The sequence below is a fragment of the Nematolebias whitei genome, chromosome 6, assembly GCF_014905685.2.
Source record: "Nematolebias whitei isolate Nwh7 chromosome 6, NemWhi1, whole genome shotgun sequence".
In the NCBI taxonomy this organism is placed as follows: Eukaryota; Metazoa; Chordata; class Actinopteri; order Cyprinodontiformes; family Rivulidae; genus Nematolebias; species Nematolebias whitei.
In genome coordinates this window covers 32,268,896-32,286,973 of record NC_056503.1, presented here as the reverse complement: position 1 = coordinate 32,286,973, position 18,078 = coordinate 32,268,896, and the positions used below count along the sequence as shown (strand labels likewise).

The 18,078-nt window shown below is 42.7% G+C and overlaps 1 protein-coding gene across 1 annotated transcript in view; it reads right to left on the bottom strand.

Annotated features, from left to right (window-relative positions):
• Window positions 1-606: 606 nt before the first annotated feature.
• LOC119411270 (SH2B adapter protein 2) overlaps window positions 607-18,078 on the bottom strand; it is a 31,505-nt gene continuing 14,033 nt past the window's right edge. Inside the window, exons 2-9 of the mRNA XM_037678204.1 lie at window positions 13,932-14,868; window positions 7,506-7,607; window positions 7,232-7,323; window positions 6,822-6,922; window positions 6,571-6,732; window positions 6,287-6,489; window positions 3,141-3,315; window positions 607-1,036 (exon numbers count right to left, since the gene is read on the bottom strand). Of these exons, the coding sequence (XP_037534132.1) occupies window positions 696-1,036; window positions 3,141-3,315; window positions 6,287-6,489; window positions 6,571-6,732; window positions 6,822-6,922; window positions 7,232-7,323; window positions 7,506-7,607; window positions 13,932-14,837 (2,082 nt within the window). The 5' untranslated portion in view covers window positions 14,838-14,868 and the 3' untranslated portion in view covers window positions 607-695. The remainder of the gene's footprint in view (window positions 1,037-3,140; window positions 3,316-6,286; window positions 6,490-6,570; window positions 6,733-6,821; window positions 6,923-7,231; window positions 7,324-7,505; window positions 7,608-13,931; window positions 14,869-18,078) is intronic.

The following is an 18,078-nucleotide window of genomic DNA, read 5'->3' as shown; positions in this document are numbered from 1 at the left end:
GTCCATTTGAGTCCAGAGCAATCTTCAGGCAGGAGTCTTTAGGCTGTACAAGTTTAAGAAAATATCTCCAATACATTTGGTTGCTGTATTAGTGTTAGTTTAAAGACCCAGAGGAGGACTTTGTGGAAAACCCCCAAAGGGACAGTGAGGATATCCGGGACAGACTCAAAGCAGCTTTATAAACATTAAGGGGATGCTCTCAGAAGCTCCGATGGGAGGGACTGTTTCCTTCAGGGTCATTTCAAACTTTCAGTCCTCCACAACGGTGGTGACACAGACTCTGCTCCTGGGGAACTGTGGGTAAAGGTGAACAGGAAGTGGAGGTGAAAAGTGAATTGAAGCCATGTGACTCCCCTGGATGACTTTCCCTCAACTTTCTTTGCCTTCGATTATGTTTTCTGTTCCTTTTTTGAGCGTATTGACGCACACTAGCGAGCACTTTTTCTTATTACGACCCTCAGCCTGCGTAATTATCTTTTGTCTCTGAATATGAAACAAAGCCACAGAAATTAAAGGAGCTTGGCGTCGTTTGCTTGACAAATCCAAGAAACAGGAAATGTTCTTACAACAAAAACAAACGGATAAAATGCCGTGTGATAAAGTGATTTGTGTGCAGAGTGCTCTGTGTCACTTCAATGTTCTTGCATCTTCCTCAGACAGAAAATAAACCACTCAAGCTCTGATCCGGGTCGTTTTTAGTAGAACGAGTACTGGTTCTCCACAGCTCGGGCCCTGCGAGTCCCATCGGCGTCGTGATAATCCTCAGAGGCGCCACTAGAGGCCTCCAGCAGGCGTTCAGAGCTGTTGCTCCGGCTTTGTAGGCCTCCTCCCACACCTCCTCCGGTACCTGGATCGCTTCTGGAGAGCGAAGGAAGGGCAGTGGGTGAGGAGGAGGTGCTCGAGGAGAGGGGGGCGTCTGAAGAGGGCCCTGCAGGAGCAGTGATCCCAGGAGGGTGAAGAGCTGGTGGGGCTGAATCGGTCCTGCAGGCTGCACTGGGAGGAGTGAGAACTGGAGGCGCAGTCACATCTGTGGCAACTTGTGGGGAGAAGAAATACATGTTTTTTTTAATGGAGGATGCATTACTGGAAATGATTAATCTGTGCTGCTGATAATTGTTTGTTTTACTGAAGAGCTCAAAGGCCCCTTCATGGAGCTGCATATAAACACACAAGCAAGTGTGGGCCTCCTTTATTATCTTTTCTCTTGGTGGGCAGTAACACCAACAACACTGGGGCCAAAGACATGCTGGACCAGTGGATCAGTAAAGCCTTTGACACCCTGAATCAGACCCTCACTTGATGTGTGTGAGTGTGTGTATGTCCAGCGTCTTGGCAAAACAGAGAGGCTCTTTGTGACCATCAGGGTGGAGGTGGGAGTCTCAGTCTGCATGATAAACTTCAGCTGGATTAGTGCCCCCCACCCCACTCCGCTGCACAGGAGGGCATTTATCCCACGCCAGGAAAGTGGAAGGCAGAGGTGGTACGGAGGACATGGCGGTGGGGGGGTCACTGAGTTTTAGCTCTGCTTCTTCTGTTTTTAAAGCTTAAGCCTTATTATTCATTGACATCGTCAACTTTCGGAGAGTTCTCGCCCGTTAACCAATTAATCGATTCAAGAAACTTCTGTTGTTTTTAAACTACTTTATTTATTTAATTAAGAAAACGAGGACAACAACAAGATCGGGCTAAACCTAATGTAGACAAACCGTGATGCACTCGTCTAATCTTGTTCCACACTCAAAAACACCCATTAACATCCTTTTTTAATACAACTCGTTATACCACTTTAAATAATTCATCTGTCATACATTTAGGACATCAAGGACACATATTAGATGAATTATAAAGAAATTTGTTTTATTTTCTCGGCAGAAATACGTTGAGTTCACTTTAGTTTACCTTCAAGCATTGAAATGAACAAACCTACAAATGTGCTCATATATGATGGGCAAATTTAATTTTATTTATCCAATCCAAAAGGCATCCAGCTTACTTTGAGCAACAAAGGACACTTTCAAGGAGTCAAACCATCGGCTTTTCCCGTTTGGTGCGACTGCTCCTTTGGTGCCTTATGGTGACGTATTTGTTGTCCCTGTCTTCCTCCTAATTAGTTGCATTACAGTTTGCAATTTGAATTGTTGGGTTTTAGGATTTTATGTAATGAACCTATCACAATTTTTAAGTAAAATAAGAAAAATATTTTTTAAACATCAAAAAGATATAAAAAAAGACGATTGTTAGAAATCTTATAATTGGTTCCTACGCTGTGATCAAAGGCCCTGTGCACACCTGGCACAAACATCTGTCTTCAATGATACAGTTGCATTAAGACAGTGTTTGTCTGTGCGTACCATTAGCAAAATATCTCATGAACCACAGGATGGACTTTTATGAAACTCTGAGAAAGAAATCACTGAATCTACAACTGGCCAAAGTTAAGAGTCAACCCAATTCAAGATGGCTACCATAGCAAAGGGACCTTAGCAAACACAAAAGTGACTATACCTCAACCAATTTTAGAGACGATGAGCTAAAATTTGGTGCATAGTAGCTGAGAGTCATCCTCAATGAATATTCTGAGCACTAACCGACTGCACAAGATCTCTTTTTAAACTTTGCCAATTTATCTTTTATAGTTAAACTCAGTTTTAATGACATTTTCTGAGAGTTCAGTGTACTTTTACAATTCATTACATTTAGGAGTCAAACCATTTTATGATGGGCACCACAGCTAATCAACCTTAGCTAACACAAAGATGGCTAAAGCTCAGTCAGTTTTATAGTTTATAGTTTTTTATATTTACAGTTTTTTATAGTTTTATATGTGCTTATAAATGGTGTGGTAGTAGCCGAGTCATCGACAGCACATAACCAGAGTATTTAACAAATCAGGCGCATTCTTTGTTTAAAACGTTGGCGAGCTAGTTTCATTTTGTTGATTTCTGTTTTAATTAGCGTTAGCAGCTTCAAATGAAATGACTTGTTTCTCAGTGTCAGCTGTTGGATCTTTTCCAGCTCACCCAGCCAGATCAAACTTAAATCGAACATCTCATATTTGGACAACAAAACATACAAACATATTTTGATTCAGAGACTTTAGATGTGCAGAACATAAAGTTACGTGTCAGCGTTTGGAATACCTGCCATGGAGCTTCGCTGCACCTGCACATATGAGCGCAACGTGATGTCAGCAGAGCCTCCGGACTCAAGGGGGATTGGGTGGGCGTGGAAGTGTCGCAGCATGTCCGTCACAGTGTGGAACCACAAGTGATGGACGTGGCACTGCCCGTTCTCGTTCACAGACAAACGCAAATGCTGGAGGAACGAGAGAGAGAGAGAGACAGAAGCAGAAACGCTGTGAGACACGGAGAACATCTGAAAGCCCAGAAACCAGGACAGAGGTCGGGACATTATCTGAAGGGCAGTTTGCTGAAGAGCAGAGCGACAGCATGCCAAGGCTGACAGCAGAGGAAGAGGTAGCAGCTGACATTTCCTCTACGCTGCCTGCTGGCAGGATGTGATGTGCAGGGATCGTGTTACATAAGAAAACAGAGTCTCCATGTCACTGCAACTTTTCCAGGGAGACAACATCGAAGTTTGCTATGAGCTGCAGCCTAAGGCTTTAAAATAATTAGAATAAAATATTTTAAAATAGCCAAGGACATAGCGGATAATCTATTACTAAGTAAACTAAAGCAACAAAAAAAAGTGAGGTTTTGCTAGTTGTCCATAAACTGAAAGCAGATACAGAACGAAGCAAAACTCATCCCTCGTTCTTTTTATATTTTGCTTTCAAGCAGATTTTCCTGTAATATTTTAAAGCAATCCTGATCAGTAGTTGTTCAACCTTACTGAATGTCTTTCAAAGTCTTTATTGGATTTTGGCAGATTTTTCATTCATATTCGGCCCAGTTGTGGAGAAAATACATTTTCTTAACTTGTTACCGAACTTACCTCTGACCTTAATGAAACTATAAATAAGGCTCCTGAGCTTGAGACATGAACCAGGATTGTGTTGACACATAACAACATGAAACTTTTCAATTCCTCCCCCTTTCTATACATAGGACAATAAAAATTAATACTGCACTACAATAAACACTTTAATGTCTCTGTCCACAACTGACCTGATTTGAAGAATCAGAATCAGAATCAGTTTATTATCGCCATGTCAATGAACGAGGTTCACAAACTAGGAATTTGCTTCGACATAAGGTGCGAATAGTAGTAAAGTAAAATAAAGTAAAAATAAAGTAAAAATGAGAACATTACATAAGACATAAGCCTGTGTACACCCACAAAGTAAAATTAAAAACATAACATAACCATATGTACACCCATACAATAGAAAACAATAAAAAAGCTTAGAAAACAGTACATATGGAGTATTCAATTATCATACAGATGTAATGTGACCAAAGCAGAAATTATGAGGTAGCATTATGAGTGTTCAGGAGTCCAACAGCAGAGGGGAAGAAACTGTTCTTATGGCGGGAGGTTCTGGTCCGAATGGACCGAAGCCTCCTGCCTGAGGGGAGTGGTTCAAACAGTCCGTGTGCAGGGTGAGCAGGGTCAGCTGTGATCCGACCTGCTCGCCTCACAGTCCTGGAGACGTACAGGTCGTGGAGGGATGGAAGGCTGCAGCCGATCACCTTCTCAGCTGAGCGCACAACGCGCTGCAGTCTGAGTCTGTCCCTGGCAGTGGCCCCGGCGTACCACACCGTGATGGAGGAGCTGAGGATGGACTCGATGATGGCCGTGTAGAACTGCACCATCAGCTTGGCCGGCAGCTTGGCCTTCTTCAGCTGTCGCAGGAAGTACAGTCTCTGCTGGGCCTTCTTGATGAGGGAGCTGACGGTCGGCTCCCACTTGAGGTCCTGGGTGATGGTGGTGCCGAGGAACCGATAAGAATTTGCAGTGGTGATGGGGGTATCATTACAGGTGAGGGTGGGCAGAGGGGCTGTGGCTTTCCTGAAATCCACAATCATCTCCACTGTCTTCTGGGCATTGAGTTCCAGGTTGTTGCTGCATTTGGACCTTAATTGTTGGTACTTTTATATTCTCTATGTTTTATATATATATCTTGTGTGATTCCTTGTGCATGTTCCTTTGTATTGACACCCTGGCACAACAATTTCCTGTGGGATCAATAAATTTCTATCTTAACAGGAAACTTCAGAACATATTTCAAATAGAATTAATCACTAGCAACTTTTCACATAGCTAGCAAAAGTACTAGCTAGCTACTTAGCTAGCGATTTGTAAACAGCAACCACTTACAACAATACCAATTGTTCCTACAATTAACTTGCAAAGAGCTAACAAAATTTCTAGTAGCTATCCAACTAGTAATTGTGTCACACTAGCAATGTCTCGCAAAGGGTACAGTTGGTCACATTTTATTAACAGCTACCCAGTTCTTAATTTGAGCCAGATCCTGCAGGAACAGGTTCCAGGAACTCTCTTGTTTTGACAGGTTGCGTTCCGGTAACTGTTTGCTTGGATCCGGTAACTCTCAAGCTTACTAAAAATAAAGTTATGAACAAATATTACTGCCTTGAACGAATAAGATTTACATTGAAATATCCATCCATCCATTATCTTTACCCGCTTATTCCATTTTGGGTCACGGGGGTCGCTGGTGCCCATGTCCAGCAATCACTGTGCGAGGGGCGGGGTACACCCTGGACGGGTCGCAAGTCCATCACAGGGACACATAGAGACAAACGAGACAAACAACCATTCACTCTCTCATTCACACCCAGGGACAATTTAGAGTTACCAATCAGCCTAACATGCATGTTTTTGGTCTGTGGGAGGAAACCGGAGTACCCGGAGAAAACCCACACATGCACGGAGAGAACATGCAAACTCCACCCAGAAAGGCCCCTGGACCAGGGTTTGAACCAGGGACCTGCTCGCTGAGAGGCAGCAGCTCTACCAGTTGCGCCACCGTGCTGCCCCAGTCAAACCCTTCTCCAAAAAAAACTTTGAGGAACAGTTAGAATGCTCAGAAAAGTAGTGATCTAGACTACTTTTAAAAAGATACAAAAATATTTTGCATCTTATATTTTCTTTATCTATTGCTCCATGTAAAATGAAAATTAGGGATAATTTCATCAAAGTTCATGCTCAATAACCCAGGTAAAAAACATCCAACAAAGTGAAGTCAGGTCCTCTGGACAGTTTCTTCCGTTCAACAAAAAGAAACCGTCCAGAGGACCTGACTTCACTTTGTTAGGGGTAATTTCAAGCTTTAGCTCTTTCTCTCCTCTCAGTACCTCACCTTGGCCTTGCCTTGGAAGTTGAAGGTGAGAACGTACTCGCCCGGCCTCGTCTCACTCTGACGAATCACAAAGAGCCCGTGACTCCTGGCTCCACCAGCAAGCACCAGCTGAGCCGCTCGCACACGAGACAGCGTACCATGGAACCACGGGTAGCCCATCAAGCTGGCATCACCATCTGATTCTTTAGCTCCTTCGCCACCGCCTGATACACAAACAAATATTTATTAGTTTCCTCTTTATTTTACTGTTTTACTTATGTTGATGCTTGACCTGGTGTCATTACCTGCAGATGAGTTGGAGCTCTGGGCCTCAGGTGACTGGAGGAAGCGCTCTAAAGGCATGTGTGACGGGTGCTGGGTGAAGGGAAGTTCCCTGCAGCGAACTGAGGGGGCACTGTAATGATCTGCTGTTGTAGGACATGACCTCTCCGGAACTCGATACACACCTGAAAATGTTTGGACAAATGAAGATTAGTCAGGATGAAAACATGTAAATGTTATGCGGCGCGCAGCAGAGCGTCCAGTCTTCGCTCACCTTCGGAAAGCAGCTCGCAGCTGCAGGACGCCACCATAGAGCAGTCTTTAGAGGCCTGACCGTGAGGACATGACGCCAGCTCGATGTCATCGCCGCTGTCTCTATACGAAAGCAGGCAGGTCAGGATAACCACGAGAGCATATACACACAGGCAAACAAACATCACTATATCCTAACACAACTCTATACATCCACTTCCAACAAACGGTCACAAATAATCATTCTGTTTACATCCCTGAGCTTCACCGACAAAATGCCCACTAATCCCGAAAAACCGAGGCCAATGTTTGCGCTCAAACAGGCTGTCAAAAACGCCACTAATTGGATGATTAATGACTGTTTCCCCTCCTTTCCTCTTCCCATCCACTCTCCATCTTCAGCGAACAGCAAATATTTATCTGTTGGTTTACCCGGGGTCTATGCAGTCCTGGATATCAGCAACCCATGAATTTTTCTGCAGTGAGTCGATGGTTTCTAGGATGTATTCGCCCCCGTTTTCCACCTGTGGAAGCAGCCAAACACAGCAGTCACACACTGAGCACCGTTCAGACCTGCATGATTTCCCAACATCTTGTTTTCAAGAGCTGTTTTGTTGAGCACAATTTATTTATTTTTTTTGCGTCATTTGGGAGATTTGGCTAATGCCGGTGCAGGTGGTTATGGGTGGCTTGCGCAGAAACATACCTTAAGAACAAAAGTGTTGTCTTTGTCAGGCATCTCCAGTGGCATGGTGGTCCTCACCTCCACGATGGCTGAAAGAGGGATGTTCACTTTGGGCTTTGACGACTAGAAGCAACAAAGAGACTCGTAAAAGCTCTCATACTTTACCTGCTCCCCATTCAAAATCACATTCAAGAGAATCTAAACATAAAAGTAGTTGTCACAGCTGAGATGTTAGTGTTAAATTAATTTAACTAATAATTGAAACTCAATAAAATTAACTAAATTAACCAAATCCGAGCAGATAAAATAGCATATCATGTGATATTACTGCTGAGTATTACAATAATGGTATTAAGCACAAAAAACACTTGTTTCTCACTCCTCTCATTCCGTTCTGACATCCAAATGCTCATAACACTTTTCTTATGCTTTAGCATCTCATTCACTATCATAAAAAACAACATGTGAGAATCACCAACTTACATGACTGACTTTAAATACATGTAGCTGTTCTTGGCAAAGCTCACGGTGGGATAAATGTTTTCAACAATTCAATTCAGTTTATTTATAAAGCGCCAAGTCACAACAGAAGTCATCTCAGGCCACTGAACAGAAACATTCATATACATAAAAATTAATTTAACATTATTGATCTGAGGAGCAGACTGCTTTGAGTTTAACTTCATCGCAGACTCTCATCTTGAGCAAGCATGAAGGCGACAGTGGAAAGGAAACATTCCCTCATGAGGAAGAAATCTTTAGCAGAACCAGGTTCAGGACATGCGGCCATCTGCTTCGACCAGCTGGGTTTGCGAGGAACAGATACACAATGGCAGGTCAAGAATCATGTTTAGACAGAAATAATTTCAAATGAAAATTATTCAGTTGTAACAATTCTTTTAAGAAATGAGGACAATTTGTCCTCTAGTAGTCTAAGCCTATAGCAGCATAACAAGCCAACCCTAACTATAGGATTTATCAAAAAGGAAAGTCTTAAGCCCAGTTTTAAACTGGACAATGTGTCAGCCTCATGGACAGAAACTGGAAGTTTGTTCCACAAGACAGGAGCCTGATAACTGAAAGATCTTCCTCCCATTCTGCTTTTGGAAACTCTAGGAACCGCAAGTAAGCCTGCAGTCTGAGAGCGAAGTGCTCCGTTAGGAAAACATGAAACAATAAGATCTGTAACAAAAGATGGAGCTAGGTTGTTGAGGGCTTTGTAGGTTAGAAGCAGGATTTTGAATTCTATTCTGGATTTGACAGTAACAACGGCACTAAACAGGCTCCACAGATCGATGTTACAGTTCAACCAGTCCGTTGTGAAACTAATACAACGCCACACTGTTACTGAGATAAAAACAACTTTTAACAAGCAGAAGGCCAATGTTCCCCATCGCTGAGGGATTTGAATAGTGAATGTTTGTAGTTTTCAAGATGTGTGTTTTTCTGGACTGGAACTGAACAGAGAAAGCAAATAAACCTTAATGTCACAGAGGATAAAATCACAGACTTTGACAACTTTGTAAATGTGCCCCTCTATGGGTGGCAGCACCATTTTGTCCCCTCTATTATCACCAAAAACGAGAATATACCATTTAAACAGTCTACGGCTTAATTACACCTTGTTTTTAACCCTGTAGGAGCCCAGACAAATCTTCTAAAAACATGAAGTGGATATTTTTTAACCTTTAAATTAGTGGTAAAGGTTTAAACACTGAAATCCACACAGCCTTTCCTAGACCTCAAGTAAAAGAGCAAACACACAGTTAAGGATGTTGGTAAGGCCTTTGAAATTAACAGGGAGATAAAATAAGAGCAGCATCACGAGTGAAGTACAGCCTGATCTGAAGAAATACTTGCAGTGCACGGTTTGTGCACGGAGTCTTATTCCCCACATCGTCTCAGTGACTGACAAACAAACACCAAACAGGAAGAGTTTATAAGAGGGTAAACAGAGAGCTGGCCTGCCCCGGCAGGAAAAAGAGGCACAGATCCAGACGATAATCTCAACAGATCCTGCGAGTGTGTTTCAGGCAGTGTGTGCGCTTTTATGTGTGTGCGTGTGTGTGGAGGGAAGCAGAGGCTGGAGCGAGCTGATCCGTCTGGAGCGACACCGTCTTCATCTTGATCTGCCTGTGCAGCTGGATGCCATCCACGCCCACGGCTCTTTTACTGGATCAGATGTCAGAAACCGCTTCCTGTTTTAAACAATCTGACCACTTCCTGTACCTCTCCATTGTGAGCCAGCCTCACTGGGAATTGACTGTAGTTAAGACTGTGGTAGCTTTAAACAAATACAAAAACTAAATGCTGCCCTTTTCTATCTGGAGCCTTCCTGTACTTACCTGTTCACCTCAAAGAGTTTTTACCAGACCCTCTTGGAGTGGTTTGGAAAAGGCCTTTTGGCAAATGTTAGGCTCTGCATGATATGTCAAACGTGTATCTTTACGATGCCCGTACTGGATTTATATGATAGCTGCTGCGATGGTAAAGCAGACAACAAATCTTGTTGATGTGACGACAAAACAGAACGAGGAGTGAGGAAAATATGGGTTTATACTGATGTTATCTTGTTGTTCAAAGTATTTTATTATTATTATCATTATTGTGCAGTCATGGTAAAGCTCAACACAGTTTCTTAGTGTTTGAACACTCAACGGTCACAAGGCAGCATGTGTAAAGTTTCATTTCTGTTCAGATTTTCAAAGTCAACACACGCCCTTCTCAGTTCATTTGTTATGTCCACTAGCTCCGTTGGAATAAGCGTAGCTACTAAATTAAGGTCAACCAGGCAGAGCTTAATTTGAGCTGGATCCTGCAGGAACAAGATCCGGGAACTCTCTTATTTTGACAGGGTGCGTTCCGGAAACTGTTAGCTCGGATCCAGTAACTCAAATCTCCGCCCCTAAAAGTCCTAAGTAATCGCACATTTTTATTAAAAACTAAAAAATATAATTAAACAGCACAACTAAATTGCAAATCAGTTTTGACAGTTTAAGTGGCTTATTAATAAAAGTTTGATTGTTTATTAAAATTGCAACGAGAGAAATGTTTGATGTGTATTATTCACATTACGTATCAAAACGACGGTGCTAATTTGTCAAAATAACAGCGATCAAAATGTCGAAAAGAAAGTTCCAATTTACTTTCATCAAAAAATGGAGCAGGAGAAACAACGCACAGAACTGAATTCAGCGGAGAAGAGTCGGGCTCAGAATTGTGAAGTGAGGGGGGGTAGGATGCTTGACAGAAGCGAAGCACAAGAAGACAGCTGTTGTTGCTCTCTTATTGAATAAAGTGTTTACAAATGTAGGTAAACATCCAAAATCGCATTTTTGTATCATTAAAAGCAGCTCAGCTGAGAAGCTAAGTTACAAGCTAAGCTAACAGGCCGACCTCGGGAAAAAAAAACCTACGTCTTGTCGAAGCTCCAAAATTCACGGTTGAAACCCGTGCCTTCGTCTAAAAAGTTGTTTTTTCTCTGCAAAAAGAAGCTGAGAACTTGTTTACTGATTTTTTTTATTTAAAAATTTTTGTGAAAAATGCTATGCTAAAGAGCTCAAACCACAATGAGCATCCGCCATTTCGAGAACCGAAAAATAGAAACGAGAAACAGCCCATGTCACGTCAAGGTGCCTCCCTCCCATTTTTCATAAAGAGACACGCTGCTCGCTCCCTCACCATCTATCCTTTGGCTCAAACAGTCCTATACTGCCATCCGATGGTCAAAAAAAGTACTACACACAAAAATTAACAAACATTTCTTCTTTTATTTTTTTAAGAAAAAAAAATCTTAAATTTGACAATAATTATTAATGTCAAATTTCAAACAATATTATCGTTTATCGCAATAATTTCTGAGACAATTAATCGCCCAGCAAAATTTGTTATCGTGACAGGCCTAATCAAAAGGACGGAGGTGATTTGTTGCTGCAAAATGAGCTGAAATGAGCACAGGCTGCAGTGCAAAGAGCCCCCAAACAAACAAACAAACAAACAAAGGGTACTCGGTAAATACAGTTATATACCGTAACTGAGATTTGCATAAAAATAAGTCTACAAAGACGCAATCTAGCGATCCACCACTGCTGCTACTTCTTTCTTAAAATGTGATCATTGTAATTATTGATAATTCAATTCAGTTTATTTATACAGCGCCAAGTCACAACAGAAGTCGTCTCAGGGCACTGAACAGAAACATTCATATACATAAAACTTAATAACGTTATTTATCTGAGGAGCAGACTGCTTTGTGTCTAACTTCATCTCAGACTCATAATAATTATGAGCATCTTTAAATGTTCTAGTCATTTAAAAATAGCAGTGGCCATTTTGAAGGTATAAAATTTGATTAAACAAAGATAAGGAAGCATTAAATAATTTCATTCTGAACAGGGAACATGAAAAGATTTTAGTCTTACAGTAACTTGTAGAAATAGAACACCTACATGTTTGATCAATCTGTCAGAGAAGTTGCAGACTGTGATGACAAATATGAGCCTGCATGGTTGAGCTGAGCTGCAAAAACAGCATTTTTATATGCATGCATATGAAATGTATATGATTCTTTACAGCAAGGTGAACCTTCAACCTCCAACGTGTTGCAACCGATACTCTAAAGTTACTACACATTATTCTGAGAGCTGAAAAGCTCAGAGTGGGTCATCTTGGCCCACTGTTGTGGCATAATGCAGTCTGTTGGCGTGCTGCAGCCGGCTGATTGATGACACGGGCAGAGGGTGAAGCCTGAGCCACCAGCGGGCAGAAGCAAAATTATTTTGACTTGGTTAATCCCTCCAACACTACAGCCTGCATGATGTTCGAATCTGTACGATGTGAATGGGAACAGAGCGCTTTTCAGGAACCTGCCCTCAAGAATGTAACTGCTGCTCTGAAGAAGCTGTGGAGGATCTCTGCTACATTCATTCAACCTTTATTTAGACAGGTCCATCAGGTACATCCACGGCTGGCGCTGGTTCTCACATGCTTAATTTCTTTAAGTTCTTCTTGAGCTTTTCACTGACCTGGCAGAGTTCGAGTGACTTCCTAAACTATTTTGGTTCCTATTTTCTGTTTCTCACAGCAGTGAGTTTGCCAAAGATAAGGAAGCAATCAAAATAAACACGAAAGAGAAACTCTTATAAAAACCAGTGAAGCAGCTTCCTCTTGTTCTGCACAGTGTTTAGATATTTTCTCCTTCTCCCACCTGGCCTGACCCTTCTGCGTGGCCTCGTCCACTTTCCCACCGGCAGCCACCATCAAAGGGCAGCAGCAGATTTGCGCACACTCAGCTGCACAGCCTCGTGGTCTGCTTAAGGTCAGGGGCAACCATCTGGAAATCCCACAAAGTCAACCGTGAAAGGTGCAGGCACAATCGTGTTTCTGGAGCTGAGCTACGCTGCAGCAGCAGACTTGGGTCACATTTTAATCCAAGACTCAGGAACGACCCAAACTAATGATTAATAAAGTGAACGTTGATCCATTTACACAGTTATACTCTGTTTGTCAGCTGTCAAACTACTTCTGTATTCTTTGGGTTATTTTAGGCATTCATCCATCAACTCAGACAAGAGATGGGTGATATGACTTTTGATTTATGTAAATTAAGTTTTTCCAAATATTTCACTTTATTTACAAAGATATATCCCATAGAAATACATTGAAATCTGTACAATTCCTGAAAACATTAAATCTGCTTCAGCATGTGGGCTCCTTTAATGTCGTTTTACAATGTTTCATTTGAAAAAACTATTCTGCTACCTTTAGCTTTCAGTTAGCCCTTTGCTAATTTTAGCTTGTGACTAACTCCTGACACAGTGAGTTAGCATTTTGCTATTTTTATCTAATATTGTGCTACTTTAAATTTTTTGGGAGCCTTTTTATATGTTTAGCTTCTAGCTAGATTCATGACACTTTAATTAGCTGTTTGCTATTTTTTGCTGTTAACTAGCCTATTGTTACTTTTGACTTTTAACTAGAAACTTGCTAGTTTAAGCTTTTTTTTGCTATTTTTAGCTAGCATTTATGCTATTTTTAGCTTTTAGCTAGCATATTGTTATATTTAGCTTTTAGCTAGTTGTTAGCTACTTTAAGCTTGTACTTGGCGTTTTGCTACTTTAAACTTTTATTTTGTTTACCTAGTTTTAAGCTAGTGTTAGACAGTGTCTCGGTGTGTTAAACAGTGTCTCAATGTGTTAGACTGTGTCTTGGTACGTTAGACAGTGTCTTGGTATGTTAGACAGTGTGCTAGACATTGTCTCAGTGTGTTAGACTGTGTCTTGGTATGTTAGACAGTGTCTTGGTATGTTAGACAGTGTGCTAGACAGTGTCTCAGTGTGTTAGACAGTGTCTCAGTGTGTTAGACAGTGTCTCAGTGTGTTAGACAGTGTCTTTGTATGTTAGACAGTGTTTCAGTTCAATAGATGTTGGCTGAGTTTATTCATGTACCTTGGGTGGAACGTAGAACTCTAGCAGGAACTTCTCCCCTCCGTCCTCCCTCTTCGCCTTCCTGAGCAGCAGGCGACACTTCTGCCACTGAGCAGCACCCATACAGTTTGTGTCATCAGCCACCATGAACCTCAACGCCCCCTCCCTCTGGATCTCCAGCTGCTCTGCCTTGTGGCCCTGGGAACCCCTGGGAAGTCGCAGCTTTTGAGACCACTTCTCTCCCCCTCCTGCCTCTCCGCCTCCTCCTCCCCCGTTTGCCTTCCTGTTTCCTGTGGGGGCATCGGGTTCAGGTGAGGCCCGTCTATGCCACATCTCCTTCACCCCATCCACGACGCACAGGCTCATGTTCCTCAGGGAGAAGCCCTTCTTGAAGCGAGCCTTTGGGTGGCTGACTGAAACGTCCTCTGAGCTGCGAGACTGTCCGAGAACAGACACCTTGTGGGTCGTTTGTGGGCCTCGGGAGGCGGTGCTGGTGCTGCCTCCACCGTCTGTCCCTCCTCCGCTGTCCATACTGTCCAGGGACTCACTCGAAGCCCTGGTGTCCTTGCGCCTCTGGTAGAGATCGTGACCGTAGTTCAGAGGGCACCCCTGGATTCCCAGGAAAGGGACAATGCTGTACTTCGGTGCCGTGCTACAGCTGTCCTCCCCCGGTGAGGAGGCTTGCTTCTCCTTTGCTTGGGTCAGCGCTGCAGAGAAGCACTCCAGGAAGTGATTGGTGAAATGCTGTGAGAAGCTGGCATCGGCGCCAGGTGTGTCGTAGCACGGGTTCTCAGACAAAAAGCGCTGGAACTTGTCGGCGAAATCGGCAGCAGAGGCTCGGGCGTGGAGCTCACAGAACTCTCTCCAATCAGGCAGTGGGCACGAGGAGGAAAGCTCCGGGCTACCGGGCACCACCGCTCCGTTCATCACTGGGCCATGTCAACCCGCCCAGGAGAGGCTGAGGAGAAGAAAAAAGAGGAGAGGATCAGGGTGGAAGAAGGAGAAGTGCAACAGCTGAGGAGCAGTCTGCATGAGAGCAGGTGTAAAGAAAACAAAGATGCGAGAAAGAAGTAGACTGCCAACCACATTTTGTCTGTCATTGCAATATTTATATCTGCATATCGACAAACCAATCTTTGTACATTTTCTGTCACCTTTACCAATAAAACATGGCAGAAAATCTCATTTTTACATTTCAAAATCACCTTCAGCTTTCAGAAAGCACAGGCAGTACGAGATTTGAATACTCAGGAGGACTTTCTTACAACTTTTGATCAACATTTCAGATATTTTTCTCACACAATGATCACTACAGATAGGAACCAACTAACCACAACCCTGAACAGAAGGTTAAGAAAATGGACGAATAAGTAACTTGATGGGATGCCTTTTTTACATAAAACATGTGAAATTAAAATCCTGATTAGCAGAATTAGAGTTTCTTCTTGCAAGAATTTTATTTCAAATACCCAGAGTCGTGCTTTACGGGAGGTCGGACACAGGAACACAGACAAACACGAGTACACACCTGAGCTAAATGGCAAACGAGGAACAGGTACAGGTGGTGTGCGGGGAGGACGATCCTGACACCAATTACGTTTATGATGACAGGAAGAATATGCTCACATGAATGAGAAATGTGAAGTCATTAGTTTAGGGATAGCTTTTAAAATATTTGAAGTCTTGGCCTTTGATGAGAAGAAAAGCGTGCTTGATGGCTAAAATATAATTTTTGACAAGGAAGTACTGATTATGAGACATTTATAATACAGTTTTATGATAAAACCACCTCAGGTGGAGGAGTTCAAGTATCTGGACATCTTGTTAAAGAGGAATGAAGAAGGAGATTAATCTATATATCAGGACCTCATCCTCAGTAATGAGAGCGTTGCTTTGGTATGTTGTGCTGAAGGAAGAGTTGAGTCAAAGGCAAAGCTCTTGATATACTGGTCTGTCTACATTCCAGCCTTCACCTGTGTTCGTGAGGTTTGGATCAGGACCGAAAGAACGAGATCCTGAATACAAGAAGCTGAAATGAGCTCCCTCCCTAGGGTGGCCGGACTCAGCCTTAGAAATAAGGTGAGGAACTCTGTCATCTGGGGGGAGCTCGGAGTAGAGCCGATGCTCCTTCACATCAAAAGGAGTCCGTTGAGGTGATTCAGGCATCCGATTAGAACGCATCCCTTAGGAAGTTTTCCAGACATGTCCCACAGGTAACAGACTCCAGGGACGACCCAGAAGGTAATGAATACCCTCTCTGGCCTGGGAACTCCTTGGGGTCCCCCAGGTGGAACTGGAGAGCTTCAGTGGGAACATGGAGGTCTGGTTTTCTCTCTTGGACCTGTGGCTTCCCTGACTCGAACACAGATCAGCGATAAATGGAGATAAAGCCCATTCTCTAAACGTTATGTTTAAATATCCTAAACTCAGCTCACAATCTTTGTTGTAAATCTGATAAGTGTATTTTTTACAATTAGTAAAATTATTTGAAATATTTTTCATTTTAAATCTGGCTGGAAACATCTTGATTAGAAGTAATACTAGTATTGATATCTAAAAAAAGAAGGACAGGGATGTCAACAATGTATGTCAGCAATCTCCAGGAGCACAAGTCCATCCAATACTTAAAAATGGGAACCAACCACTTATTTTGTTTTTAAAGTCCTCCAAAGTCCAACCAGCCTAAAATAACTGAAGGTCTGCTCTGAGATGAACCTGGTCCTCTTGGGACAACATGTCATTGTGACCGAAATGTATTTAAATCTGGATGAGGCACAAATATGCGACAGAGCCAGATTATGAGAAGCGTGTCATGATGACTTGAAGTCAGTTTAAGAATTAATTCAACGTGACAACAGACTGAAAGGAAATGACCCAGAAAGCTCCATCAGCTGTTAGCGGCTCTGATTCTATTAATTATCTGAGTGTTCAGTCAGAGAATATTAACCACCAATACAAACTGATCGTTGGGCTCCTCCTATGAGATGTCCCATTTCATAATTTATAAATACTTTTTAAGGTTTTTGTTTTGATCCTCTGCTCTGTTTGTTTAAATGAATCAACTTTAGCCGTCTCTGGCTCCTGCTCTGCCAAACCGCATCACATCATGGCTACAACTTTTCGCTACAGTGGCAACCTAACACAAAGTCATAATGACAATGTGTCAGTCGCAACATCCAAGGAGCGTGTTCAACCCCCCCCACCCCAACCCTCAACCCTCCACCCCTCTCTGCCTCTGCAGCCACTAATGCAGCATCAGTGAACGGTGCCAAACAATCAGGCACATGTTGCTTTGATTATTTGCTGCAAGTCGCTCAGATAAGAAGATGTCGTGTGAGCAGACGGGCTGGGCGAAAATAAGCTGCAACTAAAACTCAGAGTCGCCGGGTTTTTAGCTTTTCATCAACTAAATTACACCTTAAACGTGCCCACCTTAACAAAATGATGTGCATTTAAATTGTGGGTTTCTCCTTAAAGCAGTTATTTCATGGTTTTTGCATGCGTCAGTGTGCCCGATAATAAAAAAAGAAGAGTATCGCAAACAACACATCATACGCCTTTTGACAAACTATTATACAGCAATCTATAGCAATGGTCTGGACAAGCAAAGACCTTGCTTTAAATTTGACCTTGATTTATGACCTTAACTTCTGAGCTGGGATGATAAAAAGTATAAGCAGCACTCGATCTAGTGATGATGCATTTAAGGTTAGAAGCTGTTCCTCAGTTTAGTGGTTCTACACTTAATGCTCCTCAACCTCCTTCCTGAGGGGAGCGGGGCAAAAAGTGTGTGTGCTGGGTGAGTGGGGTCCTTCATGATGCAGGTGGCCCTCTTCCTGCATCTGGAGGTGTAGATGTCTGTGATGGTGGGGAGACTGACTCCAACAGTCTACAGCATGGTCTTATTAGCAGAGTGGTTCTGTTGGCAGTGAGGTTCTGTTAGGAACATGGTCCTGTTAGTAGCATGGTACTGTTAGCAGTGTGGTTCTGTTAGCACTGAGGTTCTTTTAGAAGGAGGTTCTCTTAGCAATATGGTCCCGTTAACAGCATGGTACTGTTAGCAGTGTGGTTCTGTTAGTGGCGTGGTCCTGTTAGCAGCATGGTTCTGTTAGCAGTGTGGTTCTGTTAGTGGCGTGGTCCTGTTAGCAGCATGGTTCTGTTAGCAGTG